Source organism: Bubalus bubalis, chromosome 9, assembly GCF_019923935.1.
Source record: "Bubalus bubalis isolate 160015118507 breed Murrah chromosome 9, NDDB_SH_1, whole genome shotgun sequence".
Classification (NCBI taxonomy): Eukaryota; Metazoa; Chordata; class Mammalia; order Artiodactyla; family Bovidae; genus Bubalus; species Bubalus bubalis.
In genome coordinates, this window is record NC_059165.1 from 80,782,509 (window position 1) to 80,808,576 (window position 26,068).

The following is a 26,068-nucleotide window of genomic DNA, read 5'->3' on the forward strand; positions in this document are numbered from 1 at the left end:
AGCTACCAGAGGAGAGGACTCGCTTTTATAGGCTGGAAGAACCAGGTCAGGTGGTCCATTCTGAGGTGGCTGAGGACAAGCAGTATGTACTGAGGTGATCTGAGGATTCAGGCTGGGAAGTAACTGGACAGGTATGTGGATGAGAAAGTCATCTGGTCAGACTCACTTGCTGTACTCTTAAGCTGTTCATGCAGTGCCTTTATACATCCTTAAATCCCACCCAAACTCCCACCACTGCTGAAAGCAACAGGATCCCATGTCTGTCTAGAAATCACTGGGTTGGTTATACCTGTAAAGGAATTCTTCCAACTTACACAGACATGGCACCACCACACATACTCGGAAGATGTGATCCACCTCCCCTGCAGTATGTGCTGGCCTTAGGCATGGAAACTAGGCTTTCTTCATGAAAAGGAATCACAAACATTTTAAAGGTAAATTTTGTTTCATATGAAAGTATCTGATGAAAGGTCTGCTATTACGTATAGTACTGAGGAAACTTCTTATTCACTCACCTACTCCTTTTCTCATTCATCTGTCTGTCTACTGCGGTCATACTCAAACCCCGGGCACTGATGACAATCTAGCAGGGCAATCAGTAGAAACACATGAAACGTCACCGACAAATGAAACGTCTGTTGCTGAAGGACCACAAAAAGGTGTTAAAATTTCACTCTCCCAATCAATTTTAGAACATATAAAGGTATCTGCAATGTAAACATTTAAAAACCAAAAATACAAAGTTAGTTACTTGACACAGGAAGTAGACAAGCACTAGCCCAATTTATTTAACAAAAAAGTAACAGACTGCTCGGAAACTCAAAGATGTGTACAATTATGATTTTTATTTGATAAAATACATAGCCAAAAGATTAGAGAAGGCAAACCACACACCCACTTACAACTGTCCCTTTTGTTTCTTTAAATCTAAGGCCCCCTCTAGTGTTTGAAAACATCACATGCAGCACACAGGCAGCTGAAGGCACAGTCACAATGTTTTACCCCAGACCTTCCCAAACAAAAAGAATACTTCTTTTCATGTGGCACAAAAATCAATGAGAGAAAATGTTTAGCCATAATTAATATTTCACATTCTTTCTATAATTCTCATATTTATTATTCTCTCATTCAGTAATTTCTGGATTTACTGTTGGGTTGTTTCTGGATTAACACTTGGTAATAAGGGAAAAAAAGAAAATATAAAGCATGGAGGGACTTTAATTTCCCAAACAAGAAATATACCTCCTTGAAAACAAAGAAAATAGCCTATTCTGCTTTTGTGGACGTTATCAGTAAATAGTATATACTTCCTAAAGTATATACTTAAATTTATTATATTTGGGAATAAGAAATTTTAAACTACATCTATTGTAAAGCTGACCTAATCTGTGAATTTGCTAATTAAACCTTTTCAGTACCTGGTAAAAGGAAGTGGAAAGTGTTGCTCTGAGGGCAAATGTTTGCTCTGAACAATTTTACATAAAGGAGTCCTTAAAAATTTATATTGACATGGCACTACATCGATACAATGACTTAGTCTCATGTACTTTTGTAAAAGATTGATTAAAACTAGGGAAAATCAAAAATAGGTTTCCACTCTACTTTCTTAGCTGAAGCGTTTGTGTGTCTGCTTTCTTGTTTTATTACAGAGGGTTTATGTTAACAACTAGTATTACTATTACCGGACAATGAAATCTCTTTCAACAAAAGAAAACAATGCAATCTTAAAAAAAAAAAGAAAACAATGCAATCTTGAGCAGGAGACTGACAGAGAAGACTTATTAAGCTATTACTTCATATTCTTAAGTTTGAAAATTTAATAGCTATCGAAACAAGTTTAATCTGTACTAACTTTATCTTAAATAAATGACTAATTTGTCACTCAATAGATGACATATGACTTCTCTGCAAATGTTTCAAGTTAACAAAAGGTAATCTAAAATGAATTAAATAATACTAGTTGGATTTTAAGTGGTATCAACTTTTAAGATATCTCTTCAAATGAACAGCATTTTTAAAGTGCAACATACACTCTTTTGGCTCAACATAAAAAATTATATAACTGGAAATTAGTATAGTCATTTCTCTGAGAACAAATTTAGAGAAAAGCTGTTTTGAAAGTTAGCCATGAAATGATAAACACTGACGTCTTTAAAAACTGAGCATATAAAATACAATTACACATAAACCAGGGTGGGAGAGGTAGCACACAGCAAATAAAACCAAATAAATACTATACAATAACGTACAAAGTTCTGCTTATAAAAAATTGAAAACTGCATTTTAAAACAGCTATTTCCCTTCGTTTGAGGGCTTTACAATTAAAATTTAGACCCAGCGTCTCAGGCAAAGTTTTTCAAAAAGTTACTAGTTACTGGCATTGTTTTTTGCCAAAACCTCTCTGATCTGTCGGTCGAGTTCACTTATTATTCGATCCTCGTGATTATACACACCCGTCCTCATCAAAGTATCCCTTTCTTCTATTAGGCGAGTCAAATAATCATCCAAACCTTCTTCCAGTGCACTGCCACGGGGCCCATCCATTTTTCCACTCGCAATCTCTCTGGAATCTGGGTACTGTTTTTGTTCTTGTTGCCTTAACCTGAGAAGTCAAGAACACAGGCCACTCGAGCAGGCAACACACGCTGTTCTGGTTTTCAGTTAATACCACCACTTAGCAACAACATGACTCAACGGTAAAATACATTTTCAGTAATATTTTCAGCAAGCAAACAAAAACCTACTTGGCTAGCCAGAGTTAGCACACTTATAAAAGACAGTTTTAAAAACCAATACTTGCATAAAATACATGAAAACTGTAGAAATTTTGGGAATATGCAGGAAAAAAATCATCTTAACCAGAGATAAGCAATCTAAGTAATTTTCTATATCTCTTCTCAATTAAAAAATACATGCATTTTAAAGTTTTCTAAAAAGCAATTGAATATATGTAATTCTGTACAATTATCAATATATTTTCACTGTTATTAATATAAAGAATATTTTCCTATATTATTATTATTGATATTTAGGTTGTTATTAAGCCCTTGTTATTGTTTCTTGGACATAGTTTTCTTCTAACTTTATCCCACAAATATTTACTCATACCAAAAGGTGCTAGGTTTGGGGGATACTGTGTCAAATCAAGAAGAAAAGTTTCTGGTATTATGGAGCTTATATAAATATTGTTTGTAGAAAGTGATGTTCTATAGATGTGAATGCTTGAATCTAGGGTGTGTACCTTTTAAGAGTTTGTATGGATAGCTTCAAGTTATGTTTATGATGATCTTATCTAAAAGATGAAGAAAGGGGAGCAGGTGCCAGCCTGGGATCTGGGTATTTCCAATGGAATCTTATCAATCACATTACCTTGAAAATGGGGAGTATACCTGGCATTACTATCACTTAGTATACTAAGTTAGTTTGGACATGGAGTAGGTTTTAATTTGATTTGGAATCTACAACTAAGATACAACTTTATACTTCTCTAAGTAACTAGCTACAAAGATATTTTTAATTTGCAACTACTCCTGACTTTTGTCTTTATAAAAAAGATAAAAGACAGTTGAATCTAAGTCCCTGCTTCTAGATAGCCTTCACAGTAAGTAAGCCAATGAGAACCAGTTCTGAAATTACGTATGGTGTGGGGGAGAGGAAGAGCCAGGAAGAGTGCTGCCGGACCCCAGAAAGGGTGCAGGGTCAGTGGTAGCGCAGTTCTGTTTGTTCATATGACTCTTTGAAACCTGAACTGACTCCTAAGATCCCTCACAAAAGAATAAGAAACTGAGGTGTACAGTCCAAACAGGACACCAAATACCTCCATCTGTTCTAAGAAAGAAAATAAAAAATAGGGCCCTGTGCTTTGGGACTCGGGAGGAAATCAAGTGATTAATGGGACACTGGTAAAATGGAGCAATACATGGGGATGATTAATAATAAGATTTAATTTCCTATGACCTACACATATGACAGGCACATGGCTATCTTCATTTGAACCACCAAAACAGTGCTGGGCAAAGAGTAGCAGCTTAATATGCATTTGCTAAACTGCTATATACAACAGCAAAACTTTGGAAGCAAGCGGCATTTTAAAATTAATTTGTAACATCTTCCAGATCTCTGACACAGTTGACACCAAGTAAGTACTTGCTGAATTAAGAGACTAACAGAGTGAACTGAGCCCTGTAGCATGTACTAAAGACCTTGACCTTTTTCTAACTGATATTTATACATTAATATTCTAAATGCATTTGTGTAATTCAGCTCCAAACCCACCGGATACAGTGACTGAGTTTCCCCAGTTTGTGTAGGGCTATATCACGGGGTAGTCTGTCAAATGCATGTCCTATGTCCTGAACTGTGTCTTCCCCACATTCATATGTTGAATGAATATGATGCAACCCCCAGTGCGATGGTGTCTGGTGATGGAGCCTTTGAAAGAGAATTAGGTTTAGATGAGCTCGTGAACCGGGGGCCGTCATGATGCAATTTGTGCACTTCCTACAGGAGACATGGGAGAGCTTGTGAGGACAAGTGGTCAGGCAGCTGTCTAAAAGCTAGGAAGAGTCCTCACCAGAAACTGTGTTGGTGCTTTGATCTGGAATTTTTAGCCTCCTAAATTTCTGTTGTTTAAGCCAATCTATGAAATTTTGTTATGCCAGCCAAGCTAAGACAGTATGCTTCGCTGCAACAAAATACTAGTCTCCTGATAAACATTAAAAGTCTTCCCCTACATTCTCCTCCCAAAAGACACTAGTTTGTTCTAATATTGCTTCCTAACGATTACTTTTCTAACACGAAATACTTAAAATAGTAACTAAGAGCACCATGACACTACAGAGAAGCCCAGTGTTGCAGAGCAGTTACAAATACAACCTGTGGCATCAGATCTAAACTCTGGCCCCCTGACCTACTAGCTGTGTGACCTTGGAAGGGGCACTTAAGTCTCTTTAAAACTCAGTTTCCTCATCTCCAAATGGGATTAATTATCTTCCTCAAAAAGTTGCTTTGCAGAGTTAAAAAAAAAAAAACAGTTGAGATAGGCATATGAGATATTTAAAATAGCTGCTGATACACAGTAAGGGCAATAATTAAGAGCTAATCTATTATTTATATAAATAATATAACAATATTTGAAATTTGTTATACTTTATATAATTAAATTCATTATCATTAATTACCTTGAAATAGTTGCAATAAATCTGAAATAGTCACACAGGAATAAAATTTAAAGTACTAATGCTATGGAAACGAAAAAGCTAAACAGAGCTACATTCATGGCAAAAAAACAAATGTGAGAGTAATGGTCTTTGGCAAAGATTTTCTATTATATAACTTAGCTACATTTTAGAAATGATGTCCCTTATTAGACTTGATGTTGTACTCTCCCTGGACCAATGAATAAATAAAAAGTTGTACTATTTGAACTTGAGTTTTTGTATGGAAAAGAAAGTAATTTTTTAGTCATTATACCTGTTCAGTTCATTTCTTATATCCAACAATTCTTGTCTCTCGGTTTTTACTGTATCTTTTTCCTCAGCGGCCAGGTAACGTAGTCTCATCTGTTCCAGTTCTTCCTGCTGTTTTTTAAGACGAGCCATTTGACTTTCTTGCTCTCGCTTGAAAGAAACAAGCCAGATCTCTCATGTTAGGAATACATATACTTTTATGACTTTGATTTGTGATTATAACCCTCCTTGACTGTACCCATGATATAGCCATGCACTGCAGATTCTGCAGACACATATTATCTAGAAATGTCCATGTTCTCTTTACAAACTTTTCCATGACAAACCCTTCCTGTTATAAGCCATAACCACTCATGTTCCAATCAGTGATTGAGGTTAGCTAAATATAAGATAACAGAAGTTAAGGGCAAGAAAGAGTCTGCTATCAACACAGTAAGTTGCCACACGAGCAATGCTAAGAGTAGCATCTAAGAAATGGTTAATTATCAAAATTATATAAGAAATTACAATTATAAAGGAATGATAAAGTATACAAATTATATAAAATACAAATTATACAGAGTTACCAAGAAAAATTCAATAACTGCCCCTGAACTAGTAATTAATTCCACTTCTATTTCAAGAAATAATATGCCTTTCCACTCTTCAGACTCACAAAAAATCTATGCACATAAAATTTCTTTTATATAAATGTGCAACATTCCACAGAATGAATACTCCATGATTTAGTAACAGACATTTTGGAATGCTGCAGTAAGACATCCTGCCGTCTAACACAGTAATCTCACGAACCTTTCTACACTGTTACTGTGAACGGGTACTGCCTTTCTGCATTTTTGAAAAGAGCATTTGATTTCTTCATTTTTTAAGGTGACAGTCAAAGTCCCCTTTGTTTAATAAATAAATTTAGTTGTGCTACTTACAAGCTTTATGTGTATGTTCATGAGATTGACTGACCAATTATTATTATTATAACATTCTTGTCAGATTTTAGAAGGAAGATAATGGTGGTCTCATTGTTTTTAAGTGAGAATTATTCTCTCTTCCTAGTTTTGAAACAGTTTGTGCAATGTAATAGGAACAGCACTGAATCTGTAGTTTGCTTTGGGTAGTACAGTCATTTTCACAATATGTTTCTTCCAATCCAAGAACATGGTAAATCTTTCCATTTGTTTGTGTCATCTTTGATTTCTTTCATTCTTTTACACTTATGAAAAGTACTCATAATTTTCAGAGTATAGGTCTTTTGCCCGCTTAAGTAGGTTTATTTCTAGGTATTTTATTCTTTCTGATGCAATGGTAAATGGGACCGTTTCCTTAATTTCTTTTTCTTATCTTTCATTGTCAGTGTATAGGAATGCAACAGATTTATGTGTATTAATTTTGTAGCCTGCAACTTTACCAAATTCACTGATGAGTTCTAGTTGTTTGACTATTTTAATTTAAAAAAGAACCTCAGTAGAGTTCCCCAGTGGAAAGATGGCTATTTATAAACTAGGAAGTGGATCCTTTCCAGACAGAGAAACTGACTGTGTGTACACTTTGATCTCAGACTTCAGCCTCCAGAAATGTAAGAAACAAATTCCTGTTGTTTATAAGCCATCCAGTCTGTGCTGTTTTGTTACAGCAGCCCACACAGACTAGCGGTTACACAAAAGGTAACCAGTTCCATATACCGATTCTGCGTGTCACATGTTCTATGCTGCATTTTCTATCCTTTTTTCTCTTCCAGTTTGGATACTTTTTATTGGTTTATCTTCAGCTCACATATCCTTGGTTCTGCTATTAATTCATCTACTGAATTTACAATTCCGTTGTAAAACTTTTCAGTTCCAGGATGTCTACATGACTGAAAAGGTTCCACTTCTCTAATACATTTCTCTATCATATCGCTTTATTTTCTAGTAATTATTTCTAACTTTCTGTCTGGTGATTCCAAAATCTGTAGATTTCTAATGAGCAAAAAACAAAAAGATATTCTACATGCAAGTGGAGTAAACAAAAGATGCTCAAAATCAATAATCAGGGAAATAAATAAGTAAACCACAGAGTGAGACCACTTCATGCCCACCAAACTGGAAAAAATGTATACATCTGATAACAGCCAAGTGTTCCACATGGTGTGAAGAATAACAATTATACACCCCTCTTGGGAACTGCAAGTTTGTACAGCCTCTTCAGAAAGTAATTTGGCAACATTTAGTGAAGCAGAAATGAGCAAACTCTACTACCCAGAAGTTCTACTTTTAGACAGAAACAGAAATGCTCACAAATAAAAAATTTTTCAGTGTTGTCTTACTATATGTTTTAATTGTGTGAACCATAAAAATAAAATCAGGCTACCACATCAAAATAGTTAAACACAAAAACGATTTTGAATCACGCTAGGCAGTCACAGAATGATTCAGAGTATTTCCATGTATATAAAGTTTAAAGACATGCAAAAGTAAATAGTATTATTTACTGATATTTTTAGTATCTTTATAATCTTATTTTTTAAAAAAGCAAAGGAATAATAAATACCAAAGTCAGTAAAGCAGTTACCTGTGAAGGGGATGCAGGTGAGAAAAGGCACACAGCACTGATAATGCTGCTGCTTAAACTAGAAGGTGGGGGTTGAGGAGCATAAGAATCTTCTTTGATTCCCTTTTTGGAACATATAACGTTTCATTTCAAAAGTAATTATTAAGAAAATAAAGGAAAAGAAATCCAGACAAAAAACACACTGGATTGTTATATCTGGCTGAAGAGGTGATAAGGTTACTAGTGACTTTCATCTTGTATGTTATGCTGCAAAAAATTTGGACTTTTTTTCTTTTACAGTGAGCAGATATAATTGCAAACAGGGGGGGAAAGGTCAATGATTTAATTTTAGGTTACTTTGTAAAACTGTAACATTATGAAGCTTGACACACTTTAATTCTAAACCATAAGGAAAGCCTTTACAGGCCCTGAATTTTTAATCCAGCGAGCAGCATCAGCAATAACCCCACATGCACAAAAGCCAGGGGTCCGAGGACAGCTCCTCTGCCGCCAGGTGCTCTGGGTTAAAGGCTCCTCAATCAAGTGAGTATAAGCTTTATTTTGCCTTGGCTGCCTATAAATCCAGAGAGGAGATGTAAACACACATACACTAGACTAAACAGCGGCTAAAACGCGGCCACTACTTACTCTCCCACTCACACATACCATGTAAGTCTGTGGGAAAAAACTTACAACTAAACTAAGGAACTCAAGTCAAGTTTTCTGAAAATAACCCAGAGCTGACAAGTCAGTAGGAGGGCCTGGATGGTTTCAAGACACAGTTTTTAACCAAGACTTGGACCTCCAACTGTTTTCTTAAACAAAGATTTACATCCCATCCTTGGCTAAATTACTTATAAATTAATCAAATTAATTACTCTGAGTGGATAAGCAGGAGGCTGGACAAGATAGTGCTGATGTCAGCCAATGAAGTCTGTGTTGTTTTAACTAAATATATCAGCTCAGTTTTAAACAGATCTACTGTGCACAAATATGGTAAGGGGCCCACGTCCTACCCAAATCTTAGTTCTGTTTCCTGTCCTGCGAACAAACATACCTAGTTTAAATGTATCAGACATGATGAAAATGTTAAATTGCCCAGAACAACAAATTCATATCTCTTAACGATGATTCATTTCTTTTTAAAGAGTAGTGGCTATTATTCTTCCTCCATAACTATATTCTAGTGTGTCAAGAAATGTTTTTAAGTAAATATGGTACTTAGGACACAGTAAAGTAATAATCTTAACTTAGAATTGGGGGGAAAAAAAAAACTAAATTACCCCTTAAGTGTCTGACAACTAGAACTCTTCAAAGTCAGTGTTACACATCATACCAAAGATAGCAAATCCAGAATGTGCGGGTATCATTTCCTTGTCTTCTAAGTTAGGACCCATTTCATGTTACACTTATTTATATTTTACAGCTGTTGCCTACCCAGTTACCCAAGAACAAAAAAGTTTACAACATGAAAAAACACAGGCTTTTATACTTATGAATCAGAAGAAAAGATTTTTTTTCTAAATAACTGGAAGATTATGATTTTTTAAATTCACCAATTGACTATACGAGGTCACCTTTGAGTAATGGAAATCTCTGTTTAAACATTCTTTTGGCAATAGGCACCGAGCATTAGGTCTTATTTCCAAGCTTTACCAGCTGGGTTTTGTCATTAACATTTATTAACAATCTAAGATACGGCTTTCGCCGTCTAATCCGCACTACACAAATGTTTTGTACTGCCCTCCAGAGGATTTTGCTGTGACAAATTACTGGCAGAGATTATAGCCCCGTGGCTATTCACCAGAGGCAATGTAAAATTAACATGGTACTAATCCAATTTAAACAAGAAGTTGCACAAACAATCCTCTGAACAAAAGCAGATAGAGGATTCCAATTTTATATTCAAACACAATGTGTTTTTAATAAAAAGTTTTAGGAAAAAAACTGAAGTAATTTTCACACATATAAATTGTGCCTATTTGATGAAGTAATTAATTTTAATCTTCCAAAAATGGTTAGTGGCAGAGCACAATTCACTATGGCAATACTGAGGTCTATTACATTTGTAAAGTGCTGCATCTCTACAATGTGGCCTGTAGAACATCAGCAATTCCCAGTGACCCTGAAATTAGTTTACAGTGTTGTTTCTAAAGCACAAAGTCTGCGGGATAAGGAATAGAAGTGGTCTGCAATGAAGCTTACTGCACTCAAAGAATTTGAGGCTATTTTCTTTCATGAAGCAGACGTCTGGAGTTGAATCAGTAATTTAACACTGTTTTCTCCTTAATTTCTCCTTAATTTCCTTATAGAAACTTAAAAAACGCATCTAAACTTTTGCGATGTCTTCTGTTATTAGGTACAAATAGCTAAAACTACTATGCTAATGGTTTTTAAGCAAGACAGTAGAAAAAACATAGGAAAAAAGGGTAAACAGAAAACAAGGAAGTAAAGGACAAACCCAGAAGACAGCAAAAGTATATGAGAATGTATATGTTAGAAGAAGGGGGTGCTTGGGTGGGAGCATTGTTAATTGAACCTTTTTTTAAGCGTCAGTTTCAGTTCATGTTTATATTCAAAACATTATTTTTTACATTTTAAAAACTACCTCAAACAATGTGAAAACAATATCATCCATCAATATACACATATGAACATAACTTAAAAATCAATTTACTTACTCATTGTTCTTGCATGGGTATTTCTTAGTAAGAAACGTGACAATTATAATTATGCTCTGATAATTAATTCCTAATTTCTCCAGAAGAAACACCCTAATCAACAGCTAACAGGTTTCCATCTCTCCATTACTGATTTTGGTAATGCCTCGTAAGTATTTACCACTGCATTAGTCTCTTATCCTTCATAGTTGCATAAACTTCAGGGGTAGGCATTGTCTTCCACTTCTTTCCTACCTGCTCTTTATCTGCTATCTTTTATTCTTACCAATTTCTAACTAGTTTTAAAATGATGAGCTCTAGTAGTTTTCTGGTCGCACCCTTAGGACTTTCTGTGTGTCATATCATGGCAGCTGCACCGTGACAGTCTCACTTCTTTTCCAATTTGGATTTCTTTTTTCTAATACTGATATTAGAAACATTGGTTTTGAACCATTTCTCCTTTAGCTTTGAATGACAAAATGAGAACCCCACGGTCCTCTTGTTTGTCTAATACTTATTTTCTGTTAGTTTCACTAACTTCATTTGCATTTCTTACAACCCTGCCATATTCTTCTTAAGTACCAGCCCTCCCAGCTGAACTTTCCTGTGGAAGACAACTACTATCTCTTCCAGAACTGAGCATCCTCCACTGTTCAAGGCACACAGTAGGCTCCTGATAAGTACGTGCTAATGAAAGAATGAACACATAGAACAACTCTAGATGTTTCTCCAGACTTTACGCACTCTCACCTCTTTGCACCTGCTGCCTGACACTACTGCGTATCTGCACAATTAGCCCTTATGTAGGTTTTTTTCCCTTCTGTCAGTTTCTACAGAATATCTACCTTACAACTACCATCCAAAGTACTATTCTTACTCAAACTATATCAAACCCCACTTCCCTACAGCTATTATATATAGCAACATCTTATTTTCTAGACTTAAAAATTTTCAAATTTTTGTTGCTGCCATTATCTTTCAGCTAGTCAGTCACAAATCTTTCTAGTATCTGAATATTTGTTCTGTTCATCAATATACGAAGCTACCATCTCACTAGGTCCCCACCCACTGAAACCAAGAACACTACATTACACAGTGACACAGCAGCATTATGGCTCATGTTCTTTTAACAAGTTACAATTTACTGAGCATATACAAAGTATCAAACGCTAATAATGCTTTACAGACCCTTCGGTAATTCTCAGACAACCTTGAGGAAAGATTTTTCGGTGTACAAATAAGGAGACTAATCAGAGAAATCAAATTCCCCAAGTCGCAGAGTTATTAACAGCCAAGATTCAATTTGGCACTCTTGACACCAAGGCCATGTTCTAAACTACTATGTATGCTGCCTCTGATAGAAGTTGTATTGTTATTTTTAATAGCCACTCTCATCACATTATTTCCTTACTCCCAGTTCCATGGGGATTCTTCCCTGTGGAACTAAAGGGAACTTCAATGTCTTGGCACCATGACTTAATATTAGCTTCTTCTCTTTCAAAGTCACTTTAATTTCTCATTTCCAGAGCTGGTCTATCTAACAGTCAACGATGGCATTTTCCTTGCTTATCATAGGCCAAATCATTACTTCTTCTGCTTCAGTACTCAGGCAGAGATCCCTAATGTCTTCCACTGCTCACTCTGAAATACTTTCATTATGTGGGTTCTATGGAATTAAGCCGTAACACTCACTGGAAAGGGGAAAGAGCGTGAGTGTATGCTCAGTTTATATGATTCTATCCTCACTCTTACACTTAGTATCTGTGTGATCACCTGCAACTTAACTTCTCTGTTTCTTTCCTGTATAAAATGGAAATAGTACCTGCTATACAGGGGGGGGTCTTCTTGTTTAGTTACTAAGTTGTGTCGGACTCTTGTGACCCCATGGACTGCAGACTGCCAGGCTCCTCTTATTCGAGGGATTTCCCACTGGAGTGGGAAGGGCTTAGCACAGTACCTGAGACTTATCAGCTTTCCTTCCTCCTTCTTAAACATAAGCATTCTATCTACCACATCTTCAGTTATCATCTTGGCAAAGGATTCCTTCATCTGTCCTTAATCTCAAACATCCTCCAGGTATCAGTCCATATTTCTGATTACTGAATTTCTTTCTGTAAAAATTAAAATGTTCAAATTTGCATGTCCTATCTTCTTCCTATGCCTCAATCAGCTTCTTGTCTTAATAACCATAATTCCACTATTGAAAAACTCTTTCTGGACACTAAGGCTTGAACACTTGACATCATCTTTGACTTTCCACTCTGCATGCGATTAGGTATAGTGTCCTGTACAGAATCTACCAAAATCACATCTTTTAAAATAACCTCTTTGTCACATTCTCACTGCTACCACTTAAGTTCTAGTCCTTATTTCCTGAAATGACCTTTAAAATGGGACCTCCTCTGTTCTCCATGAAGTCTATGCTTTCTGACTTTTTGCCTCTTTACTATAATCATTCTATTCATTGTATTTACAACACTTCTCCCCCCGCCCAACAACTTCTCTAAACCACAAGCAATTCTCCAGAGGTCCATCTCAAATACCTTATCTTCTATGACGCCTTTTCTAAGTTCTATTAAATAAACGCACTTCCCCTCTTGAGCACTCTGTGCGGTTCTTTCCAGAGCTCTTACTATTAGGCAGTAAATGTCATGGTTTTCTTCCCTATTACTAAATGGCAAGCTCTCTGAGACAAAGACCTATGTTTAATTTGTATCTATAAATCTAGGGCAGTGCCTTGAACACAGGAGGCCCTGATACTATATATGATTATCCTTAGTCTTGTGAGCATTTATAAAACATATTCACTGTGTGTAATATTATTTTATGCTTACAATCTCAATTCATCTACAAGCTATGTTAAGGCAAACTGTGCTGTTCTCAGGCAGTCTAGTAAATACTCTTCTATGACACTGGTATGCATTTAGAGGAGAAAGCAATGGCAACCCACTCCAGTACTCTTGCCTGGAAAATCCCATGGACGGAGGAGCCTGGTGGGCTGCAGTCCATGGGGTCGCTAAGAGTCGGACACGACTGAGTGACTTCACTTTCACTTTTCACTTTCATGCATTGGAGAAGGACATGGCAACACACTCCAGTGTTCTTGCCTGGAGAATCCCAGGGATGGGGAAGCCTGGTGGGCTGCCGTCTGTGGGGTCGCACAGAGTCGGACACAACTGAAGTGACTTAGCAGCAGTAGCAGCATGCATTTAGAACAATACCATAAAGATGTTTAATAACATTTGATGGTTTGGGAGACACGTTAAAGAAAAAAAAAAAAACAAATCTAAGAGACCCTATGTACCAAATTTCATTCAGAATTTAAATGGACACATTTAACAGAAGAAAAGCTTAGAATAAACTAACCACTAATATAAAAATGAAAATCTTGTTCATATTTTATTTGATCTTAATAATTTGAAGCAATTAAACCCAAAATTAAAATTAATTTTTCATAAAGCTAACAGCATTTGTCACCCAGTACCAAGAAGAGAAGAAAAAAGTAACAAAGAATTCAGGAAAGTACTACCACTTTTAAATTCTTACAAAATTATGCAGAACTACCCTATGATTCCTTTTCTTGATGAAGAAATTACTATGTCTTCCTAGGAGGTTAACATTTAAAAATATGTTCTTAAAGTTCTCCCTCCAAAAGTCACTCCCAATAGAAAGAAATTACTACTAGGGAAAAAAGGATGGTAGTTTCATAAGTAGAAGAAATTATTCCCAGTTTTCTGTGGGCTAGAGGATAGATGCAATTAAGGAGAAAAAAAAAAAAAAAGACCTAGAAGTTTCAGTTTTTAATTAAGGAAAGGAAGATCTTATATATAATACATTTAAAAAAAAAAAGGGCCTGATCTCAAATATAGAACTGGAGACTCAAATATGAACATAACAGATATTGCCACATATGCAAACTTGTAAAGAATCACGGGAAAGTGACATAAAAAGAATAATTCATCATCAGCTATAAACTACATACCTGTTTAAGTCTGGCAAGTTCTTTCAAAGCTCGTCCCCACTGCTGCTTGTAATGCAGTTTAGACTTGGTTGCAGATTCCAACTTTCTTTCAAGTTCAACCTAACAGTGATTAAAATCATATCAAGTGAAACACTATACCACTGTGTACAATCACTGAAAGATAATATATACAAGAAGTCTGGCCTAAGAAAAGAGTTTATATAGCGTAACATACGACATCATCTAAAACTGTTATATAATTTACTATAAATATTATGGCACGTGAACATTTTCTTGTTTAAAATATAGTCGTATTTTTACTGCCTAACAGCCTATACTAAAAGGAACCGAATCAGTCTTAACCTCCAGACAGTTACTATAAATGTATTTAAAACATATAACAAAGATCATAGAGTAAAAAAACACATTTTTTTTTTGGTTGTTTTTTACAAAAAGCAGTTGTTAGCATTCCAATTTAGCTGACACTCTCGACCTTGAAACCAGATTACTCCTTTTGGAGACCTATCATTATGTGGAATTTTGTCTTACAGTGAAGAGAGCTTGTAGAGATACTTTTATAACTCATTTTGGCAAAAATCACAGAATTCTGAGAACAGTGAACTGTTTTATCAGAAAGCAGTTTAGTAAGAGTACAAAGTCAAAAATATTTTAAGAATGTTAAACCCAAGTAAGAAAAACAATGCTCCTAAAAACACTCATCTAACTTTTATTTTCTATTTTTCCTCAAACACATGAAGAGAAACACGAAAGAGATTCAATTTTTAAAATACAGTTATTTATACTTGCAGCAGGCAATCTGTTGTGCGTGAACTGAAGCCAACTTGGCTAGGTCTTGGAATGTGCTCTCTCAAAGTTTCAAACCAAGTACCAAACAAATTCATGCAGCCAACAGACAGTTTTACTATTGAAGTGATAAGGTGATAATATGGCTGAATTACAGTAACATACTGTTCATCTAAACTGGTGCAGTTTTTGAATATCAATTCTAGTTTTTCCCATACACACAACTCCTAATGTTTTGCAGAAAAATAAAATCGAAGACACTATCCAAATATTCAAACTTCAGAAAACTCAGGGGGAAATAAAATGAAAGGAAAAGTAGATTGCCAAAACCCCTTCACAAAAGACCAGAACGTTCTCTGCAGTAATATATAACTTCACGGAGTCAAGGTTTTTGCTGCTTTACAAATCCCTAGAGCTTGGATTTAAATGTGTTGACATTTCACAACTAGACTCATATGTCTTAAGCTGAATAATATTCTGAGATTATCAAATATGATCTCTTCCACTTATGCCCCAAAGATTTATTCCTATTACTTAACTGGACATAAAACAACTGTCCAGTATAATTATGTAACAATTGGTAATTTAACAATTGGACATATGTCAGAGGAAAAGCAAAAATCTGTTTATAACTGTGAGATACAAGACTAGTATTCAATTATAAAAGTGATCATGTCCCTAGGTCTTGGAGAAGGTATAGTGTCCTGGACAAGCCCCAGGATGAGGGTTAGGACAACTAGAAAAATCGTTTGTACCCACTAAACTGACTCCATCAGAAAAAGCTGGGTAGGTTACATCCGTTTTGCTATGATTATCAAAATAATTCACATTTGCACTGTTATTCACACTAACTTAAAACACATAATCAAAACATATAATTTCTTTATACTTAACAAACAAAAACAAAGTGATAGCTAACACTTAGACGTAAACATCATTTTCCTAATTCATCCCAAACTATCTAATCAGTGATTCCTAACTTTTTTAAATGATACAAATGCCTCTGTGATTCTAATGTAATACACACACCCAATTCCCAGAAAAATGTACACAACCAAAGTTTTGACACAATTTCAGGACATTCAAAGACCTCGAGCCCTTTTTGTGGGTAAACGAAGATCATGGCATCCGATCCCACCACTTCATGGGAAATAGATGGGGAAAGAGTGTCAGACTTTATTTTTCTGGGCTCCAAAATCACTACAGATGGTGACTGCAGCCATGAAATTAAAAGACGCTTACTCCTTGGAAGTAAAGTTATGACCAACCTACATAGCATATTCAAAAGCAGAGACATTACTTTGCCAACAAAGGTCCGTCTAGTCAAGGCTATGGTTTTTCCTGTCGTCATGTATGGATGTGAGAGTTGGACTGTGAAGAAAGCTGAGCGCCGAAGAATTGATGCTTTGAACTGTGGTGTTGGGGAAGACTCTTGAGAGTCCCTTGGACTGCAAGGAGATCCAACCAGTCCATTCTGAAGGAGATCAGCCCTGGGATTTCTTTGGAAAGAATGCGGCTAAAGCTGAAACTCCAGTACTTTGGCCACCTCATGCGAAGAGTTAGTTGACTCACTGGAAAAGACTCTGATGCTGGGAGGGATTGGGGGCAGGAGGAGAAGGGGACGACAGAGGATGAGATGGCTGGATGGCATCACTGACTCGATGGACGTTGAGTGTGAGTGAACTCCGGGAGTTGGTGATGGACAGGGAGGCCTGGCGTGCTGCGATTCATGGGGTCGCAAAGAGTCGGACACGACTGAGCGACTGATCTGATCTGATGAGACCTGACGTCATCTTCCTGCGCTGCGAGGACACCCGCCGGTGGAGGAAGGAACGGCTCTGCCGCCCTTCGCTTCTTTTGTTGGGCTGCTCTTTCGGAGTCATGGCGCCGTCGCTATGGAAGGGGTTGGTGGGCATCGGCCTCTTTGCCCTAGCCCACGCAGCCTTTTCCGCTGCACAGCATCGTACTTATATGCGATTAACAGAAAAGGAAGATGAATCACTGCCAACAGATATAGTTCTTCAGACACTTCTGGCCTTTGCAGTTACCTGTTATGGTATAGTTCATATTGCCGGAGAGTTTAAAGACATGGATGCCACTTCAGAACTAAAAAATAAGACATTTGACACACTAAGGAATCACCCATCATTTTATGTATTTAATCATCGTGGTCGAGTACTGTTCCGGCCTTCGGATACAACAAATTCTTCAAACCAAGATGCATTGTCCTCTAACACATCATTGAAGTTATGAAAACTTGAATCACTGCGTCGTTAAGATTTTTACAAATTATAACAACAGGACAGGACACAAAACTGGAATATTGGAGTCTGGGATACAAAACACTCCCCCATCAGTATTTATATTGATCGCTCAGACCTAAATAAAAAAGGGTCTACGACCCTTATTTGTACACTGTTAATCATGTCATTAATGCAATATACGTTATCTGTGAAATGAGTCTTTGTTCTTTCATAGAATTCTTTTTTCATTTAAAACAAGTTCACAATTTTGTAAAAGTCACTGTTTTGAGCACACTTCTTTGAAAAATGTTGATGGTTTTGTAATTATTTATTTTCTTAGATTTCTTTTGCACTACAGTTTTTAGGATCCTTTTGGAAATAGTGTGACTACTGCATTTTGCAGCATGAATGGTAGCAAATGGTCTTAAGTTCTTAACAACAAATGGATTTCTCTAAAGAGACCAGAATGGTGACTTATCAGTTTTTCTTATGCCCCCTAAAAAGTGGCTCTGCTTCAGCAGATACTTGCCAGTTTTTAATTTATCCATGACTTCTCACCCCACCCCACTCCCATATACCTCCTAACATCAGCTGTCTTGTTTCATCACTTCTCTGGGGTTCAGTGTGCGGTGCACAATTTTTGTGTCAGAAATCCCCTGTCATAACAAATAGATTTAACAAACTCAAAACTTATATAAAGCTACCTGTGTTCTCTTCATATATCTGTAAAAAGATGTCCCTAATTGATTATGTAGTGTAAGAATAGTTGAAGATAGACCAGAAAGACCATCCGTGAATTAATTATCCTGCCTATGTAGAAGAACAGTAATCACTAAGAAAACTGATTGGTTGTTACTAGCCAGTTTAACTTATTCAAAGCCTCTGTTATTTTATTGCATATTAAACTAGTGAATTAGTTGGAGAAGGCAATGGCACCCCATTCCAGTACTCTTGCCTGGAAAATCCCATGGACGGAGGAGCCTAGTAGGCTGCAGTCCATGGGGTCGCTAAGAGTCGGACATGACTGAGCGACTTCACTCGCTTTTCACTATGAGACTTGAGGAAACCTTTTTTTGCACTTAAATTATAAGCCAAGTTACAGACTGAAAATAAAATTCGGCTCGCCACCTAGCATCAATTCAGGGCCTAGTGAAGACCAAGCAGACTTTCACTGATTTGAATGTCCCTATTTCAATCCTTGATATATCCCCAACTCCTAATTCTCTACTGTTGGCATGGCATTGTCTTTGCCTCTAATCTTCTATTCTCTAGTTCCAAATGGAAACTATAGATTTCTCCCTTGAAATATTTTCCAGTTTTATTCTTTTGTATTCCTACTACCATTTCCTAAGTTCAGGCTCCTCTCATCTTCTCTTGTCTCCTCAGCCTTTAATGTATTCTATCTACAAATCCTGAAGGCCACTATTACATCAATTTACTCTCTACTAAAGAATCTACAATAGCTACTAAATACTTGCCTCCTGGCAAGTACTGAACCTAAACTCCGCTGCCTAGGTGTTAAACACCAAAACACAATTTCCATCCTACTTGTTCAACATTCTGGTGTTCATTCAATATGAAATACCAACCACCAGTTTTGTCCCCCTCCATCTCCTAGTCCAAGTTACTTCCTGAACCTATCAATTTTTTTGCTTCATTGCTTACTTAAAACTTAAGGTTCAGCTCAAGTTCTACCTCTACTTGGAGATGCCTTAAAACTACTATATTCTGAACATCAAATGATTTCTTTTTTTCTGAGTTGCAAAGAGTTTCTATCACATTCCCTGGTATTTAATTATATACAATCATTTAAGCCTCTCTGGGTTATCTCCCCAATTAGGTTACCAACTCTTTAAAAGTGAGGTCCTTTTGAAAAGGATAACATACTTTTCCTCTTATTCTTTTCTTTTCTCTCATTTTTCCCTCTGAAGTCAGGGGTAGGCACACAATAAGAACTCACCAAATGTTCTTAAATACACCAATTTTAGTTTCTGTAGAACTTCTGTCTTCTTTGTGCCCTACTAAATTATAATGCTTTCCCTATCTTATTTTTTAAAAGAAGTCCAATTTTTAAAGCCATATAAAGTCATTTCCTAGCTTAAAGCAAATCAAACTATTTGTGACTTCTTATAAAGGGAATCAAGAAGTGAATTTAGTAAAACTGTTAATGTTAACTTTAAATCTTAATGTTAACTTATTTGTAGACCATTTCCGTGAAAAATGGGAATATTTGTGTTACACTGAAGAGACGAGTAAACAGAAAAGAAAAAGCTCTCAATCAGACATAACTAGAAGTTGCAGACTAAATCAGGGACTTCTTCACTTAAGTCTTCCTTTTTGTGCTTTTATGTCTTTACTACTTAAGAAATAAGATTCTGCCCTCTTCTGGCTCCAAAAACACTTACAAAGAATTTTCAAAAGAGCTGAGAAGTCTTATTTTACTAGGTATTTAAAAACAGTGGATGAATTCATTAGGTCTGATATAAAGGCACTTCAATTACACTTTTTTTTCCCTCAACAAGTTCATGGTACTATTTATACTTGTAATATGTTTGGTGATTTTTATTCTATTGGTAGAAATGCAGCTGGAAGAAGGAATTTTAAAAATCACTTTTTACTATTTATTTCTGTGGTGGATATTATCTAATTTACATTCAGAAAAGATGAATAAGATAATATTTCTGTTCCAATTTTGAGATATTTGGTCCTGAAGTTCCCCAAGGTAAAAATGGAAATACTTTTGACACCTACTTAATATAGCTTGGGAGAATTTATGAGATATTGTCTGAATGCTTCAAAGACCTCTGTTAGGCCACAGAATTCATAATACAAAAACAGAAGTACTTTAAATACTTGGATTAATCAAAAAGGGTGGGAAATGTCCAGCTTGATTCAAATTCAAGGTCACTGGTAAAGAAATGAGAAGGCTGAGAGTGAGGAGATTGTCTAGATATGTAAGAAGCAGAACTTTGCAATTAAATACATATGAGGTAAGAAGAGGAACCAAAAATAGCATGGCATTTGACAAGCTCCAGAAACATTTAGTGAATTCAGAAATGCTAGAAGAAATCAGTTAAGACCCTTTTTCAACTCAGTTTTTTAAACCACATTCTTCTCTTCAAATTTTCTATATACACCCTTTTTGCCTCTTGAATAGTTCTATCAAGGACTAAATTTTATTTCTATGGTCCAACCATTCTCTCCTTTTTTAAAGCTTCAGTTTCTCCTTGCTGTTATAACTTTTCTGACAGGTTTGTGAATTCCTTTAGTCCAAGAGTTACTCAGTTCTGCTGTTTTCAACCAATGACTCCAGTATAGGCTATAACTGATAAAAAAGCAATGAAATTCGACAATGTCATGTGCATCAAATTCTTTGATGTGATATATTATTTGCTATCAGAATACTACAGTTAAATGTTATTATACTGAATATGCAAGTATCATTTACTGATCTTATAAAATGATCATTAGGGCTAGTTAAGATGCCATAAACTAACACAGGTACCTTTTCCAAAGTGAGAAGATTTATTTCAGACTGTAGTCGAATTTCTGGTTTGCTGCTTTGCTGATCTTTGAACTGATGGAACTCTTTTTCTAAAGTCTTATACTTATTTTCAGCATCATTGAGCTGTATTAAAAAAAAGATTATAGCTGTTTTAAAACAGAGGTATGCAAAGTGTACTACAGAATTCAACAGTGTCATTTTTTCTTTAAGGCATGTTCATATTTAGAAAATACGTAAACTATAAAGATGAAAATTAATTGCTCTAGTAATCTTAAAAATTCAGTAAGTCAACTGATTAACAATATACAAAAACTTTTTAGGAGTATGAAATTTCTTATAAAACTAGTATCTTGAGAACATTGTTGTTAAATTTTAGGTGACAAATAGAAAAGTAATATTATAAAAATACTAGAAATAATTTTTTTTAAATGTGTCATGAATGATTGAACATTATAGGTATACCTGATTATTGATGAAAGTAAGTTTAATTTTAATTCAGTGTTTATTGTTCTTATAATTTGATATCTATGAATTTCATAATTCCAATATGATTACAACTTAAAGATTTGGCTCAGTCCCTTCATATTTATAGGTAACAAAACTGAGGGTCAGAGAACTGGATTACTGAGGCAGTGCCATAGAGCTAGTAAATGGCAGACATACAAACAGAACTCAGATATTTTCATCTCCTAGAATGATCCTCTAATGAAAGCAGGCAATAATTCATTAAAAAACAAAAAAGACTGTCTTGACTAAATACTGTAATTTCCCTTAAAACAATTTCAAAACTATCAAGAAAAAAAGATAAAAGTGTTCTTTCAAAATCTGGGATTTTTTTTTTTTTAATCAAATGGAAGTAAGCACAGGGATACCCTGGTGGCTCAGACAGTACAGAATCCATGTGCAATGCAGGAGACCCGGGTTTGATCCCTGGGTCAGGAAGATCCCCTGGAGAAGGAAATGGCAACCCACTCCAATACTCTTGTCTGGGAAATCTGACGGATAGAGGAACCTGGCGGGCTACAGTCCCTGGGGTCACAGAGAGTCAGACACGACTGAGTGACTAAACACTTTCTCTTTACTTTCAAGTACTATTAAAGAAGCTTTTCAAAAGCATACCAATATGACTAGTCATCATTAGATAAACCAATTATTTATTTCTCTAAAACTAAGACTTAACTAAATGTGAAATACGAGAAAATTGGTAGCAAAAATGGGACTTAAATTACCAATAATAAATTCTTATTTTATGCAAGTAATTATCAATAATTCTAATCAGGATTTATCTAGCATCTTAAGGTAATGAATATTCCATACGTGGAAGTTTTCCATATAACTGAAGTTTACCTCTTTGAACATGCAAACTTTTAAAACTGAACAGAAACTTCTCTAAAGAATCTGTCACATTTTTGTTTAAAACAAAAGCTAATAAACTTAGTGTTTGGCATTTTTTGACAGGCACATTATCAATCTACTATGAGGCATACTGGGGTCTTTTTCCTTTGCTAAGTGGATCATAATTTACATTGGCTTTTTTCAGTTCTAATAAATGCTTTTACATATTTGAATGTATATACTTCATCACTGTGCACTGATAGTGTATCTGTCCCTTCTACCTGTCTTGTTAGAATTGTGTGTACAGTACATGTAACCTGGTTCAGAGTAAGAGCCTACAAAGTTTTCTAATATATAAGATGGGAAATGTTTACAGTCATGGACTTAGTAATTGGGCATCCCCAAAACTTCTGCTTTCTACCACAGTTCTTCCTGCAGGTTTTAGCTTATATTTTAGGAGTGCTCTGGGGAATTTTTCCAAAATACTAATTCTTCCCACAAAGATGTAAGCTAATTATACCTCAGGTAGGGTAGGGACAGGGTAGCAATGCCCATGTTTTGTTTTGTTTTTTTCAAGAGCTCCCCTAAGGATTCTAACACATCTTAGAAGCGTTTTTTTTCTAGATGGCTCAATCTTCCTGATAAATCGTAAGCAGTCCTGGAGAATCCCATCACAATTGCCCACTTTTACAACTTTATCTTTCATAAATCTACATGAGACTGCCATAATAACAATCGAATTTATCTTTATAACCACCTAAATAATATGGTCTTACTTGACCCTGAACTGCTATGGAAACTATTCTTCATGCCAGAATTTACTAAAGACTTCAGAGGCATTCATCATACATATCTAATCTACACTGAAATTTTTCAAGATAGATAAGCTTCATTTTTAACAGCTTGAGCCTTTTTTTTTTTTTTCCCAGCAAATATTTTTTAAGCGCATATTATGTGCTGAAGACTGGCTGGGCTCCAGGCATATGGATAGAAACCAAAATAGTTTTATTGAACTAACAATCTGACACTGATCAAATTATCACACTAATGAAAATAAAAACAAACTGCTATAACATATCATAAAGAAATTGAATAAGAGAAGAATACACCAGGAAAACATATAACAAAAACTTGACCTAGACTTGGACAGCAGGGGTCAGGGAAGATTTCTCTGGGAAAGTGATGCCTCAGCTGGAAACAGAGATTAGTATAGTTCACTGGGCCAAGAAAAGGCAGCACACACAAGATTCTAAAGGGTGAAGCATGCGTGGTGTGCCTGAGGACCTGAAGAGGACTGTACAGCAAAAGCGAGAGACGAGGTGAGACAGGGAGGCTGGGTGCAAACTATGCAAAGGTTGGCAGGGCAAGGTAGTAATTCTGATCTTTATTCTATGAGCATTAAGACAACCCTAAATGGTTTTAGAAGAGTGTGTCATGATTCCCAAACTTCAAAAATATCACTTAGGCTGCAACAGAAGAACAGGCTACAGGGGTCGCTCACTGAAGTAAAGAACACTTACAGCAAGGTCAAGTATAGATAGGAGGCCCGTGTTGAGTTTTAAATGCCTAAAACACCCAAGTAGAGATGTCTAAAAGGCAATGAGATAAGTGGGTCCAGGGTGCAAAGGAAAGGTCTGGGATTCAAATGTGCAAGTCCCAGAGATACAGACTGTCTCAAACTACAGGCATGAATAAGGTTGCTTAGCACCATATAAAACTAGAGCTGGGAGGTAGTCCAATATTTAATGGCTAAATGAAGGAAAATAAGCCTGCAGAGAGCCTGAGGCATGGCCAGAAAGTAGAGAAAAACAAGGAGAGTGGGGCTCAGAGAAGAGAATATATAAAAACAAGGACAACAGTGTTGATGCTGGTGATAAGTGTGATTTAGATGAGAAATGAAAAACGCCCAGGGAACTTAACTGCTGAGCCACTGGTGGCTTCTCTGACAACTGCCTGGGGCAATGGGGATGGAAAGCTGAGGAGAAGCGGTGAGAGGTGAAAAATGGGAAGGAGCACAGACAATTCTCTCATGAAATTTGGTTCAGTCATATACGAAGAGGATGTTTGCTAAGAGACTTATCTGAAAAAAATTCTAATTTGAGATTTAACTTAAATCTAACACAGACTCATGCAAATAATTACAAGAGATTATTCCAATATAGTCCTTAGCTTTGACTCAGGAAAAGAAGATTCAACTTACATTTGAATCTCAGTGCAATAAATACAATTAATAGTCCAAATTACTGAGAATTTTGATAACTCTTTAGTGAACCATTTCTATTATTTCTAGAATGCAAATAAATTCTCAGTTTAAAGAGGTAACACATATTTTAACCCTACTTGCTGCTGAAGTCGGTGTTTATCCTCTTCTAGTTGCTTCATCTTCAACCTTTCCAGCTCTACTTGGTGAACACAATCTTCCTTGGCCCTCCGGATAGAATCCTGGAGTTCTTGCAGGTTCCGTTCACGCTCTGATTTCAGTTCCCTTCTTTCTCTTTGAAGCTTAAAACAGGTACATCTTTCAGAGGGTGATTCACTACTAGTTGCATTATATTGCTCAATATTATCCTTATATATGGTCAAGTATTCAGAATACTTTACAAACTGATTTTCATATTTTCAGGTATTAGAGAATTGATGTTTAGGTATATTAAAATTAAAATTTTCAATCATTTACTACTAAAGTACAAGGTATATCCCCAAATCCATATATGATGCATAAATTCAACTGAAAAGGGCTTAACTGTTTAAGATCCTGATCTAAATAACCTATTTTATTATACAAGCAAATATGCCCAAGTTTCTTTTATTCTTTAGAAACTTATTTTTTTACCTAATCATATAGAAGATAACAGAGCCTTAGTATTAGAAACAAATACATATTATATTTAGGTTTAACTATGTAAATCAATTTAGAAATCCCAGAAAATGTGTAAAGATAAGGTTAGAGTGATATACTGAGAAAATTTTAAGAAATATTTGGGTAAGGAATGGGCATATAAATTTCATGTGGAAGAAATTCTAATAATTTGAAGTGATATTTATAGTAATGCAAAAAAAGTATATCAGGTAAAATTCAATAAAACCTAATGGCACAGTATTGGGTTGGTTAAAAAGTTCATTCAAATTTTTTGCAAGACATTACAGGAAAACCCAAACTTTTTGGCCAATCAATACTAACATGTTTATCCTTTCTTGGGATATAATCTTTAATGGGCAAGAAAAAGGGATATTCCCTTCTTACTGAAATCAAAAGTATAATTCTAGGCCCCTGATGCTTTTCTGTAGGTGGTGCAACTATCCATTCCTTCCACATCATTGCAAAGATAACCAAAAGTCTCTACTATTGCAGAAGTCAGCCAAAGCTGACTGAATAATAATTAACCATTTTAAACAATAGTTTTCTACTTATTCCTCACCTTCTAATATATAAAAATATGCTTTACCCAGTTGAATAGCAGTTTCCCCCATAATGCCTAAAAGACAATTTCCATGAAATATATTTTATACAAAGGAAAAACAAATGAATAGTATGAATTCATGAATATCTATTTAATAAATGGATTCTG

The 26,068-nt window shown here is 35.7% G+C and overlaps 2 protein-coding genes across 10 annotated transcripts in view; one reads left to right on the top strand and one right to left on the bottom strand.

Moving 5' to 3' along the window:
* Positions 1-826: 826 nt before the first annotated feature.
* Positions 827-26,068, bottom strand: part of CEP120 (centrosomal protein 120) — a 166,719-nt gene continuing 141,477 nt past the window's right edge. For 8 of the 9 annotated variants that reach the window (XM_044947829.2, XM_044947828.2, XM_044947827.2 and 5 more), the window contains 5 exons: positions 24,840-25,001; positions 21,165-21,287; positions 14,634-14,732; positions 5,473-5,618; positions 827-2,602 (listed from right to left, as the gene is read on the bottom strand). In XM_044947829.2, the coding sequence (XP_044803764.1) occupies positions 2,368-2,602; positions 5,473-5,618; positions 14,634-14,732; positions 21,165-21,287; positions 24,840-25,001 (765 nt within the window). In that variant the 3' untranslated portion in view covers positions 827-2,367. The remainder of the gene's footprint in view (positions 2,603-5,472; positions 5,619-14,633; positions 14,733-21,164; positions 21,288-24,839; positions 25,002-26,068) is intronic. The other variant, XM_044947830.2, reaches the window with a different exon arrangement.
* Positions 17,172-17,703, top strand: LOC102403723 (ER membrane protein complex subunit 5-like). The gene has a single exon (XM_044947832.1). It carries the CDS (start codon positions 17,193-17,195, stop codon positions 17,667-17,669), a length of 477 nt encoding a protein of 158 aa, XP_044803767.1. The 5' UTR covers positions 17,172-17,192; the 3' UTR covers positions 17,670-17,703.